Raw genomic sequence first — 14156 nt, 5'->3', positions numbered from 1 at the left:
TTTCGCTCGCTTTAGGCCCGCCCACGTTCGGCATCAATTTTAGTAACAGATTCGACATTACTGACGCCTTTTTAGCTATCTCCAGCAAATTGCTAGTCATTGACAGATCTTTGTTTATAAATACTCCCAGGTATTTCACGCTTTTGTACTCTTTATCACTGTCCCAGCTATTTCTATTTATAGGCTTCAGATCTTCCTTCCCCCTTGAAGAAGCACCAACTCTGTCTTTGCAGCTGCAACCTTAAGTTTCATATCTTGTAACTTTGTGATAACTCTATTCACCGCCCACGCTGTTTTCTCTTCGAGTTGGATCTTGTCTTTTCCCTTCATCATCACGCCAAGGTCGCCTGCATACGCCACCAGCGTAACTCCCTCCTCTACTTCTATTCGCAGCACGCTATCATAATAAATATTCTATAGTTCCGGCCCCGAAATTGACCTCTGTGGGACGCCGCTTGATATTTGCAACCTTTTCCCGTCAGATGTAATACAGCGATTCGTGAAGTATGATTGTATTATCCTGATAAGGTACTTACTGATCCCTTTTCTCTTCAAGGCATCCACTATCTCATGGCATGGAGCCGAGTTGAAGGCATTTTCAATGTCCAGCAACCCAACCCGACCCGACCCAACCCTTATTTTTTTTTTTGTGCAGAGGATGGGAAGATGCGTTATGCACCCCGGCCTACTGTTGGCGCATCTAAGATGTTCGTAGAGATCTGTTTGGGCCGGGAGTGTGAGACTATGAAAAAGCTCTTCCTGGAATTCGCCCATCAGGGCATTTCATCGGGAAAATAAACCTTACCTAGTCTCTTGGTATACCTTCAATCTCCTCCCTGTTCTTGGCTATCATCGTCTCTCTGCGATACTTTGTCAGATCTTCTGACTTTCTTCCACCACAAGTCAGCAGGTTCGCCACCGTCTTCCTGTTTATGGCCTCTCATCGCCTTCATCGATGTTATTCTGCTGGGATGTTCTATTAACGCGTTACAGCTTTCTCCTCTTTCTCACACAGTTCATCCTGGCATCGGCGATCTCCTGCGTCCACCAATACTTCGCCGTTCTGTTACCTCTAACTATTTTCTTGCTTAGCTTTTTATCTTGTTTGCCTTGAAATAATCTTGCAAACCCGGCACCTCTGCTTCCTTCATTTTCCATCCCAACGTTCTGTGGCTCTCTGTTTTTAGTTGTCGCATCTCCGTTGCCGTGCTGACGGAAAACGAAATCAGCATGTGGTCGCTAAGGACCTCTATCTCCTCTCTCACTCTCTACCTCTTGACGTTGTTGACGACGTTCCAGTGTGAGATCAATAACAGAGGATCCTCTGGGTCCTCTATACGTCGTTACCCTAGGCGTGTTCATTACGACCAGTGTGTTCTTCGCCATCGATTTTTCGAGCAGCTTTTTTCTCTGATTGTGCATCGCGTCGCCGGCTGTTCTCGTCTTGGCGTTGAAATCACCGCATATTACGGCTCTTGAACCCGACCCAACCCAACCGTTTTCCAGTACTGTTTTCTTGAATGTATGTGTTAAAATCAGGTTCAGAACATGGGCAATACAATTAATACGCGAATATTGTTCCAACGCTTTTTTCATATTAGAGTCTTGATCTGTAGTAAAAGTCAGTTTTTCAAGTACGTCGTAAATTTAATGTTGCAAAGAGGAATCTTTTTGCAAAAATTTGATTCCTTGCCGCAATGTTAACAATCACCCGCCCAATCTGCCATTTAAAACATTCTCTCATATTTAAACAATTCTTGATTTCAACTAAATCCTTCAACTTAAACCTTGCAGTCAGTTTTTTCTCTCAAAGTATATATTTCATTTTTCATTCATGCGATTTATTGTACATCACATTGTATCATAAAAAGAACTGTTCAATCATGAAACTTGCTGCTCTTTGTTTTTAACAATAAAATCTTCGGGTTGTTTCATACAAACATCTTCCTCTAGATAACTATTAAAGCTCATTATCATTAAATTGTATACATATAATATAGAAGAATTTATTAATGTTTTTTTTCTATCCATCTCTAGTTTCTATAAGTATTTGATATTAATCAAATATACCATTAAAAAAAAATAATAATCATTGTTATCTTTGTATGTAAATATTTGTATGATTCAGAACTCGATTTTTTGTGAAACTTTTTTAGAAACCCAACGGTTTGTGCCACCGTTTTAGAACCGCTAACATCTGGTGGTATTCGACCAACCAACAACAATCATCCAGCAGCCAGCAAAAGTATTTTTAACGAAGTCATTGAAAAAAACTAATTTTCGCGATTATGTTTGCGATACTACGTGTTTAGTACAGTTCAAAATAGTACAAATTAGTCATAGGAAAAAAATAAGTTCTTCACCTTGCATCGATACTACAATAAAAAAAAAATAAAATAAAAATATATTAACACCTACAGGTAAGCGATATATCCACGTCACTTAAAGAGTTAATTTACTTTTCATCATAAATCTAATATTTTATTTCCTTAAACTCAAAGTACTAAATTAATTGAATAAATTAAACGTCAACTTGACGTTTATTCATGTAGAAGAATATTTGAGGTTATGTACCTGTCAAAAATATTTTTTTTTATTATTTATAAAATCTTAATTGAACTAATTTCCTAATTTTGATCTCTTTTTTATTAATGTATAATACATAAAGAAAATAAATTATACACTTTATTACTTTAAATTATTTTGAGGTTATAAATAATATTATGAGTTTTTTTCGAGGTTATGTCACCTGTCAAAAAAAAAATCATGGATATAATCAAGACCTAAAAAAATGTTCCTTTTAAAAATCTCTATTTTAGGGAAATAATGTATAATCATCGCGGAAGAGGTAGAGGACGCGGTCGAGGTGTGTTTATGCGACGTCCTAATCGAAATAAGGAAACTGAAACAACAACATCGAGTACGCCCCATAATGACAACTCGCCAGTATCAATCCGTAGCACAACTGCCTCCTTAATAAACAAAGTAACGATTAATTTAGAACTAGATGAGGCAACGGAAACATGGTTCGCCCAATTTCGAAATTTATGGAATTTTGTTAAACGAAGTCCCCCAACAAGCAATATGTTAACTCAACATTTAGATACAGTTGAAAATCCTTACGAGCACGTCCTACGATTAATGTATAACAGTTTTGATTTTAAACTTGCTAAAAGTAAATCGTTAACAATGACGATAATGGAAGAATTTAAAATTTATAGTACGGTATCGAGAAATCGGATTCATCATTTACTTACGTCGGAAATAAAAATTGCCGCTTTTAATGTGGTTAGAAAACAAAGTCAGTTTGGATTGATGAAATTAGTGGTGGATATTTATGAAATGCTGAACGACTGTGATATTTTTTACGATTTGATTGTGCAAATGATCGAAAATAAAGAATACAAAGACGCGTGTCAGTGTAGCTCCTTGTTGAGGTTACAGGATAAATTCGGAATTTACGAGTTTTTAGTTCCATTAGTACTTCAAGACAAATTAGTTATCGTCGAAGAATTTTTAAACGATAGTCCTCATCATCAATATGATTTAGTTTCTTATTTGGATTCGATTTTGGGGCAACCTTCAAGTATAAGAATTACATTAGACAATTATATTGTGTAAGAAACACTTTAATTTGATTAAATGTATCATTAATTTCCTTTTTTTTGTAGAAAACAAGAAATTCCACATGTTAAATTTGAAAAATTGTCTTATAAACCGTGGAGAAAACTTATTGTGAGACTTATTAAAATTTACAACCTTCCCGCTGACGTTTCTCCTTATTTAAATAAAAAACGAAATGAAGGGGCTTTATATTTTCTTCTTAATAAACGATTTGTTGATCAATCTTTTGGTAGGATTAATCAAATAATATTGAATTAATAATGTTGATTGATTTATAGGTTATGAGAGTTGGAGAGAAATGGTAGAAGAAGCCGTACAAGATGATGAAAACCTCCAAAAAGACCTTGTAGTACAAATAGCCCTGTTTGGGACACCCTCAGAAGCTCTAATGTGGGCGAATTACTATAAAATACCGCGTGAAGATTGGCCCTACAGTGTACGATTATTTAATGATAATCCGGATAAAGATCGGTACAAAAATAAACCAGTTAAGCTTAACTCTCCGTTAGGCGCGCGGATATCCAGCAAATATACGCATATACAGGTGTCCGTAAAGTAAAGGATATAGGCGATAAAATCAAGTAACTTTTCTCGAACATTTTCTTTTGTAACCAATATTAATATTGAGTATACTAGATTCAGAAAAAGATCCTCTTTCATATTCCGTAAAAAAATTGGATGATTCCCATTTGAAAAAAATATCGATGACGTCATAACTCGTTTAAAAATGGCGGACAAAAATTGAAATCGTTAGACCCATTTCAGGGATTTTTCCATAAACCGTTTATAATGATTTTATCGTCTATATCCGTTACTTTACGGACACACTGTATGTGGATGGATGAATATCACGACAACTGTTCAATGAAAAAATTTGCAGTAAACTTTGTTATAATCACTGATTATTTCTACTATATTAACGTGAATTTGAACATTATTGGCTCCTCAGTTTTTTTTTGTATCGAATTAATCATAAAGTAACACCCGATTTTTGAGATTGCTGTAAATATCGTCACTTTATGAATTTTTTTATCAAAAAATATAAGACGAAAAATTTTGGTATTTCAACAGGTGATGTTCTGAATGCAAAGTATATTTTATTTTTTTCATATTTTATACAGGTGTCTTAGCGAGACCGTTCATTAGACGTTTCTGGGGTTTTGGCCAAAATAAAAATTTGAGAGTTCAGATTTAAATATTATCAATTGCGTTCTCTTTGACTAAAATACTTTCAGATTTCTAGCACTTCCGTTTATACCGAAGGTCGCCACCTACTTTATTTTTTTTAATGAAACCTGTATATTTTTACATATTTGGATTTGTCTGGTTTCAAGGTTTATGAATACCTTTATTTTTTGCAATTTGATTCGGCCGTTCCCGAGTTATACGAATTTTTCTAGAAAAACATTCTAGACATTTGTTCAAAAAATCAGAGAACACTCGATTTTTAGGATATCAATTTAGGATTCAGAACATGCTTAAGCAACATAATGGAGTATGTTTTGGTGCCGAGAACGGCTGTCTAGAACGTATGGTCACTTTACTATGCCACGTTAACTTTTCGAAAGTTGGAAGTACCATAACTTCATTTTTTTAAATGGCAACCCCCATATTTTATTACTTAGTCGTCTTCGGTGTCTCATTTTACATTTTTTATATCCCATATGTCCTATACCTAACTTCAATAGTTTGGGAGATAATTAGGGTTTTTTGAAAAATGCACTCATACAGGGTGATTCACATAAGAACCGACACAGAGCAGGGACATGTAGTGCCAAAAGGTTAAAAAAACATGTCAAAATTTAGGGTACCATCACCTTTAATTAACCCTTTGAAATGCTTCAATTTGCTACCAATTAATACCCTTGGTACACTCATAACGTATACCAAATTTGGTTTTTCTAGCTTAATGTATTACGAAGAAATTGAACTTTTTTAAAATTTAGGAGTCAACTTTGAAGGCCTATAACTCATCAGGTGTACAACTTAGTATAGAGGTAAGTTACGTTAAATCATCTTAATTTATTGTCCTCTACATGTCCCTGCTCTGTGTCGGTTCTTATGTGAATCTTATAGAGGATATATCGCTATTTATTTTGCCATGGAAAACAAGCCTTCTCAATGAGTTTTTGTCAGTCTCACTTGTTTACGTCACATGATGCTTGTGAGCTAATAATTATCTGTTAGGTCCCTTAATATTAGTACTAAAAAGAGTTAAAATCGATAACAATAACCAAAATAATACCACAAATCAAGAAATTCTTAATTTATTTTTTATACATGAAAAGCGCGGCAAAGTTCGTAGTATGATTCCCAGATCTTCTTCGGCAGCTCAAATTGAGGCGTTGGGTCTGGGATCGAAATAAGCCAAGGTATTCACCTCTTCCGCTGCACTATCTATTACATTTTTTGGTCAGTTTAACACGTGATTAATTCGTCCAAAATACAAAATATTTGCTTCTATTCTTCTAAATTTACCTTTTGTCATCGGAGATAAATGTAGACAGTTTTCATTAAACATTCTGCAAGTTCTACTAAGAACTTTGTCGCACTTTCCGTGCATAAAAAATAAATTAAGGGTTTCTTTATTTCTATAAACATTCTTTACGTTATTAATAACCATTTTAACTGGTTTTAGACTTAGGTTGAAATTTGTTTTTTCATGTAGTTTCAAGCCTATACTTTCCGTTCCCAAACAAATAAATTACGAATTTTCAATAAAATGGCTAATATACAGGATACAGGGTGGTGTCTACGGATAGTCGACAGTAAATACTGAAAATTAGTTTTCAAACTATCAATCGTTTACAATTTTTCAGAATAACTATTTTTTATGAATTAATGTTAGTATGTACTAACTCTATTATTAGATCTAGTACTAGAAGTTTTCTGGCTTAACCGTGCGTCTTTAAAAAAAGAGTCACGATTCGGATATCATGTTGTAACCTTCTTCCCAAACAAGTACATAGTATTTTTTTAGTTAAAAAACGCCTACCCAACACACAGTAATAAAAAAGATTTTTTATACTCAATTGCAACTAATATTGGAAATTGTAGAACACAGTGAAGATGAAGAAAAATAAATATAGGTATAAAAAGAATTTTAAAACAGTATGTTGAAACACTAAATTTGCTTATGGGTTAAAACATAATTGGTAATTATATTATATTTAAATGGTATCATTACATTATTAAACATTTGTCAGAAATTAACACAGAAACAGAGAATAGTTTACTCTATTACTGCAAATAAAATAGTAACAGTATTTTGTTAACTGCTTTTTTTTCGAAGACAGCTATATGATAAATACTCGAAATTTATGTAGAATCCATAAATGCAACACAAAAATGGGGGTTTCTATTTAAAAATGTCAACTTAGGCATGGTATTTCAATTTTGGAACATCCTACACATTTCAATTATATCTCAAAAAAATGCGCGTTAAAAAATATAACAGTGTTTTATTGAAAAGACATTTATAAAATTGTCCATATTAAACACATCAGGCTGATAATCTTTCAATATTAACAACAATTTTGGTTTCCATTGATCACAAACCGTTTCTGATACGCTAGTACTTTCCCCGATACAACTTTTGATTTATTCCGTGTCGTCTTTTAAATTTGTCCAAGTTGCTTGAAAATTATCAAGAATCAACATTTTTAAATATTCAATTGTTTTTTCTTTAATAAATGGTCTTGAGACCGGCACATTTTGTCTTCGCATCATTGTTATCCACTTTAACAGTGCTTTATCTATAGAATTAAACTTGCACTGTTTTAACTTTTTTCTTCCCTTTTTCGCACACTACTTAAAACTGTTTCCCGATTTTAAAAGAAGAACAAAGAACTAAGGAGCCAGAAATTTTTAAATTCACGTTAATATAGTAGAAATGATCAGTGATTATAACCGCAAATTTTTACATTGAACAGCTGTTGTGAAATCCATTATTAAACAGAAGAGCAAGCAATTTAATGCATGTATCTGCTGGATACATACGCGCCTAACGGAGAGTTAAATTAAATCTAATTTTAATGTTTTTAGTCACCAACAACAAAATTTACAACCAGCTGTAGAAGAAAACTGGGATACAGTTAACAAAAAAGAAATAAAAATGCCCGTTTTAAAATTAAATCTTCCGCCCGATTGTGTTATTTTAGTAGATAACCCTGAAGGTTTTCGAACATTTTTAGATTACATTAAAACGGAAACATTAATTGGTGTCGATTGCGAATGGAAACCATCATTCGGTGTTCAAAGAAACGAATTAGCTTTAATGCAAATCGCTTCAAGAAGAGCTGTTTACATTCTAGATACGATAAGTCTCGCTCATCAAGCTAATTTATGGCAAGAATTGGGCAAAACTGTGTTCAATAATTGTGATATATTAAAATTGGGTTTTTCATTTACCGGTGACACCTCCATGATTCTCCAATCGCTTCCAAGTTTATCGTTCAATCAAAACGGGGGCTTTTTAGATTTGTTAACACTTTGGAAACAAATCGACAAACACCCAAAAGTGAAATTACCGTTTGAGGTTCATTCCGGTGGTCCTAGTTTGGGCATGTTAGTACAAATTTGTCTTGGGTATGTTTTGGATAAATCCGATCAGTTCTCAAATTGGGAAAGACGACCTTTAAGACAAAGTCAATTGCATTATGCGGCTTTGGATGCGTATTGTTTGATTCAAGTTTTTGATGTGTTAAGGCGTTGTTCGGAATCTGTTGGATTTCCTTTTGAGGATACTTGTTATCATTTGATGACCGTTTCTAAAGGGAAAAAGAAAAAATCGCGTACAAATATTGGGGTTGGTAACTTCATAAAAAAAATATTTACATTAAAATAAATATTAAGAAAAAATTATTTTTTTTAATAGAAATCAAAAGATGGTCCAAGAATTAATCCCCAACCTCCAAGTCCGCATTATGAACCAAAACCAGCCGAACAAGTCAAATTTGTCTGCGATTCAATGTTACAGGGTTTAGGAAAAAATTTGAGACGTTGTGGAATCAATACTGCAATTCTCGAGAATAACGAAGACCATCAAGAATGTGTAAGATTCTATCAAGATGAAAGGAGATTTATATTAACACGTGGAACAGTTTTTAATACCGTAAGTTAATTTGGACAACTTCTAAATTACCATTTCTATATAAATACCAAAGCTTTTACAGCCGGTGTTAATTGAACTTAAACTATTACTACAACTAACTTTAATAATAATCATAATTTTTATTGCTCAATTTAGCTCTCGATTTACGCCGTTTCACAATTATGCCGCTACGTAGTTTGCTATGTAAATCCCCGTCTCGATCGGTCTTTCCCCCTATACTGAACAGACCTGCCCTAAAGTCTTTAAACTTGACTTCATCAAATGTTACTACAATTATGGAAAATTTAGATAACATTAGAAGTGCGGGAAGTTAGCTCCCCATTTTTATTTTTAAATTTTTCATTGCTGTGCTAGATTGTTCTAGAGTTGTTCTACATTGTTCCAAAGCGGCAAATAGAGAAAATAAAAACTCGGCGAGAAAAACCGAAAAAACGTTTTTTTGACTAGCTCCCCATTTTTGGGAATATCAACTTTTCTTTGTTGTTCTGGGTTATTCTAGTTGTCCTAGTTATTGTTCTAGAAAATCAAAATTATGGGATACATCATTACGAAGTTATAACTAAAAATAGGTTTGGTTGCTAAAATGTTTAGTTGATTGCTGTAACCATAGTTTTTCTATTTTCAATTCTATATTACAAATATACAGGTGTATCTGAATGACTGCAACAAACTTCAAGGGGTGATTCTTTAGTGAATTTTAAGGGTACTTTGATATATGAATCATGGGCGACTTCGGCTCCCCTAAGGAGCTACACTCCTTTCAAAAATGGCCGAAAATTTTGGTTTAATTTTTTTTTCTCAAAAACCATAAACGCTAGGAAAATGAAATTTGGGGAATATGTTTAACTCATAATAGGGCACGTTTTGACCCTATTTGTACTTTCAACCTACCCTTCTAAACTACTAAATGTAACCACCCTCTTTGCATTTTTGCGAAAATTTTTTTTATGCAGATGATAAATACATTAGAAAAATTTTACATAGATAGATGAAAGTATTCTAAAACTTTTTTGTCTCTCTGAAATTTTTCCAAAAGCGACTAATTTTTGAGAAAAAAAATAGTAAAGCAAACACTGCCCGTTAAACAACGGGGTCGTCGATCAAGAGTTGGAATGAATTTTGAATGAAAAAATGTTAGTAGGCGTAGCAATCTTTGTCAGAAATATTTTTGACGCTTAAATGTCAGTTTTTCTTACTATTATTATTGTTTTTCAAATTAATTTTTGAATAAAGTTCTATCGCATTTACGCTCGTTCACTCGACGTTTCAAAATTTTAAATAAAACAATAATAAAGTAAGAAAACCACTGATATTTAAACGTCAAAAATATTTCTGACAAAGATTGCAAAGCCTTCTAAGATTTTTTCATTTAAAATTAATTCCAACTTTCGATTAACAACCCTATAGCTTAGCAGTTAGTGTTTGCTTAATTATTTTTTTTCTCAGAAATTATTAATTTTTAGAAGAACATCAGAGAGATAAAAAAGTTTTAGAATAGTTTTATCTATCTAACAATGTATTTATCATCTTGATAAAAAAAATCTAGGCATAAATTGAACGGGGGTGTTTACGTTTAGTAGTTTAGAAGGGTAGATTGAAAGTACAAATAGGGTCAAAACGTGCCCTATTATGAGTTAAACATATTCCCCAAATTTCATTTTCCAAGCGTTTATGGTTTTTGAGAAAAAGAAATTAAACCAAAATTTTCCGCTATTTTTGGAGGTGTGTAGCTCCTTAGGGGAGCCAAAGTCGCCCATGGTTCATATATCAAAGTACCCTTAAAATTCACTAAAGAATCACCCCTTGAAGTTTGTTGCAGTCATTCAGATACACCCTGTATACTTATTATATCTAAAGCAATCTGGAACAGCTACTATTTTCACTAGAACAACTCTATGAAGGACACTTTACTCTTTGAAAATTAAAGTTTTCAGAAGGTTGAGTCAATAATTCTTGCGTCAGTGGTTTTCAATTACACATTAAGAATTAAAACACATAGAACAATTCAAATAACTCAAACTTTGCTGATTCAAATTGTTCTAGATATAATTGTTCAAATAGACTAAGAACACGGACATTAATTTTGCAAAATCATATCTTCCTTAAAATACAGCAAAATGCAGACCTAAAAAGAAAAATAATAAATCAACAAATGAATAATCCACCTATTCGATCAGAAAACAAAAATACACTATTTGTGTTATACATTATGTATTAAAAACTAAATATCTCTGTGTCCCCACCCACACAGATATATTTACTATATATTTATATATACTACATTTGTTCCCATATATTAATAAAATAAAATATTAAAATTCGGATGAAGAATTATACAGGGTTTCCCAAAAGTAACGGATAAATTCGTTAAAACAACTAATAACAGTTTATGGAGATATCGCTGAGACGGGTCTAAGGATTTCTATTTTTTGCAATTTTTTGGTATAGATTTCAAATTTTTTCCGCCATTTTTAAACAAGTTTTGACGTCATCGCTATTTTTTTCAAATAGCCCCATCTGTATTATGGAATATGAAAGAGGATTTTTTCTAAATTTGGTACCGCCAAAATTGATATTAGCTACATAATAAAATTTTCGAAAAATATTGCCTTGAAGTTTCATGATTCATTTAAAGTAGAAAAATAGCAGTAGCCATACGTAACCATGGCAACCAGTTGTTTCAGATACTTTATTAAGACAATGATTAATTTTTAATATCTGAAACTGTTGGTTGCCATGGTTAGCTACTGCTATATTGCTATCTCAATTGAATAGGACATGTTCAATAGGATTGAGGTCAGGACTTAACGCCAGACATTCCATGATCTGAATTCCACGTTCTTGCAAAAAGTTTCTGGTGATGCTGGCGGTATGCGGCTTTGCATTGTTCTGCATTAGGATGAAATTTTGAGCGACCCCATATGAAGCAGGCACCACATGGTTCTCCAAGATATTTTCGATGTAATTCATGGCATTTAGTATACCAGCAATAACAACAAGATCAGTTCTGTTGTCTATAGTGATTCCAGCCCAAACCATAACAGATCCCCGACCAAATCTATTCACTTCCTTTATTGTAGCGGCTGCGTAGCGTTCACTAGGACGTCTATATACACGTACTCGACCGTCGCAACGAGTTAAACGAAATCTGGACTCGTCTGTAAACAGTACAGGCGTCCAGTGACGAAGTTGCCAATCTCTGTGATCCAGAGCAAACCTCATTCGCGTTGTTTTTGTAGTTAGGTTTTGTGTTGTCATTCATGCTGCGTAAGGCGTGGTTCGCGGACAGGTGTTCTAGGTTTCAAATTCGCTTCTTTTAATCTGTTTCTAACAGTTTGATCAGTTTTGATTATGGAAATTTCTATTCCATGTGCTCGTCTTAGGTGATTTAGGAGGTGTCGTGCTGTGGCAGTACGCGTACATAGACAGGAAAGGACAAGAAATCGGTCTTGATTTTGAGTAGTTTTTCGTTTTCGTCCTTGTCCAGCTTTTCTAACATGTTGGCCAGTCTTCCGAAACCGATTCCATAAACGCTGAATAACAGAAGGGGAAACTCGAAGATCCGTGTCGAACAGAGTGGCCATGCTGAATACGGGCGATAGCACGAGCAACTTGCACTTCACTAAGATGCCTCATGACGCTTCGAATCAACGAAAATTTACAACTGAATTCAGTCATCTTTACTAGGCTTTCATTCGCGAATTCAAAGCATACTTGTCTTTTGCGTTATTAATTTACATTTTTAAGTGTAACTTGAAAGTAACTGAGAGTTGTAACATTGTTTTTGCAATTTTCTTTAGTTAAATATATGCCGTTGAAGTAAACCAAATTTAATTTGTCTAGAACTATTTATTATTTAAAAAGTAACAGTATTTAAGAACTTTTATTTCTAGTGAAGAGCTGCTCCAGGTTTTAAAGTTGCGAAAGATAGAATAACTCTTTTGCTAGGAATGAACGTTTCAGGAACCTTGAAACTTAAACCGATGTTAGTTACCATTTTACTGGAAGTTGAACAAGAAACTTGGGTCACACAAGCTATTTTCACATATTAGTATACAAATTATCTTTGCTCTGCTGTGCTTCGATTTTGTGAAAAAAATGAATTAACACCTAAGGTACGTCTTTTCTTGGACAATGCTCCAGGACATCCTCAAAACTTGGACGAAATCATAACACCATTGGCTGTCAAAGTTGTTTACATGCATTCAAATACATCACTTTTGCAGCCAATGGATCTGGGGTTAATGCAATCTTTAAGGCATACCATCTCCGCAATATTGGAAATGGTGAGAGTTTTGCACTCTTCAGATAAAACAGTCAGACAATTGGCAATCTTTCGATATTTTAAAATGCATTAATAATGAAAAGTCGGCTTGGGATGAAGATTTTGGAAAAATGGAAATGAAGAATTTAAAAGATTTTATTTGGCTTTTATTTTTATTACTCTTCTTAATTTCGTTTACGCTGAATTGCTCTTTGGGTCTCTTCGTTGCTAGATACTTCTTTACAAATTTATCTGTAGTGTCGTTGCTGAACTTACCGACGTATAACCTATGCCTTTTTCTTTGCAGCTCATAAAATTGAGGTTTCTGATATCTCAACTTTACCTGTAATTATGTTATTTTCAGTTTTTCGATTAATATTATTATTAGAATTAGCATTTCTATATTTTTTTATAGCTAAATGGTTACGTGACTCCTGGTCATTGTTTTAACGTACAAAGTGAAGACGTAGACGAACAATTAAAGAAAGTTTTAGAATATTTTAATGTAACGGTAACGAAAGATGACGTGTTCAGTAGGTGCCAAGTAAATAAACCTAATAATAATAATAAAACTTTAATTAGTCTAAATATGCTTTTTTAGTCTTGCAATAGTAATTCTTTCGTGAAAATATCAAAATCGACCATAAATGCTATAGCTTTAGAAGATTCGAAAGCTAGACAACTTGAGTATGCGGAAGCAATCGATTTAGCTGACGAAGCGACTGGATTTTCTAGCGAAGATGACGATTTTTGTCCACCGCCGATTTCATATACAAGGAAATGGGAAACTTGTGAGATAAATTTTGAATATTATAAAAAATGATTCTAAATGTTTTCTTTTTAAGGTACTGAAGAGAAAATTGATTTTGGATTGTGTATGACAAGAAACGGTGCTAAAATTCAAATTAGGGATGTACCTGAAGGGATCTTGAATAAGCACGACATCTTTTATATTTGTGAAGATTGTGGAAAGGTGTATTGGGACGGAACGCATTTTGAAAGGGTTCTTGCAAATCGTCTACAAGGGATTGTTATGAAATAATTATTAATGTAATTATTATAATTAATTAATAATACTGGAATAATGGTTATTTAAAATTTGACTAAAAAATTAATTAATAAATTTTATATTCCAAAGTTTTATTTGTTGGTTAT

At 33.3% G+C, this 14156-nt stretch overlaps 1 protein-coding gene across 1 annotated transcript; it reads left to right on the top strand.

The window, feature by feature from the left end:
• Positions 1–2189: 2189 nt before the first annotated feature.
• Positions 2190–14138, top strand: LOC111415664 (exonuclease mut-7 homolog). Its single transcript, XM_023047420.2, has 9 exons — positions 2190–2420; positions 2820–3617; positions 3672–3853; positions 3903–4095; positions 7669–8431; positions 8501–8737; positions 13417–13545; positions 13603–13792; positions 13847–14138. The coding sequence occupies exons 2-9, from the start codon at positions 2827–2829 to the stop codon at positions 14041–14043; spliced, it is 2682 nt and encodes an 893-aa protein (XP_022903188.1). The 5' UTR covers positions 2190–2420; positions 2820–2826; the 3' UTR covers positions 14044–14138.
• Positions 14139–14156: the final 18 nt, after the last annotated feature.

This window comes from Onthophagus taurus, chromosome 1 (assembly GCF_036711975.1).
Source record: "Onthophagus taurus isolate NC chromosome 1, IU_Otau_3.0, whole genome shotgun sequence".
NCBI classification, from domain to species: domain Eukaryota; kingdom Metazoa; phylum Arthropoda; class Insecta; order Coleoptera; family Scarabaeidae; genus Onthophagus; species Onthophagus taurus.
Note: the sequence above shows the minus strand (reverse complement) of the source record. Positions and strands in the feature narration are given on the sequence as shown.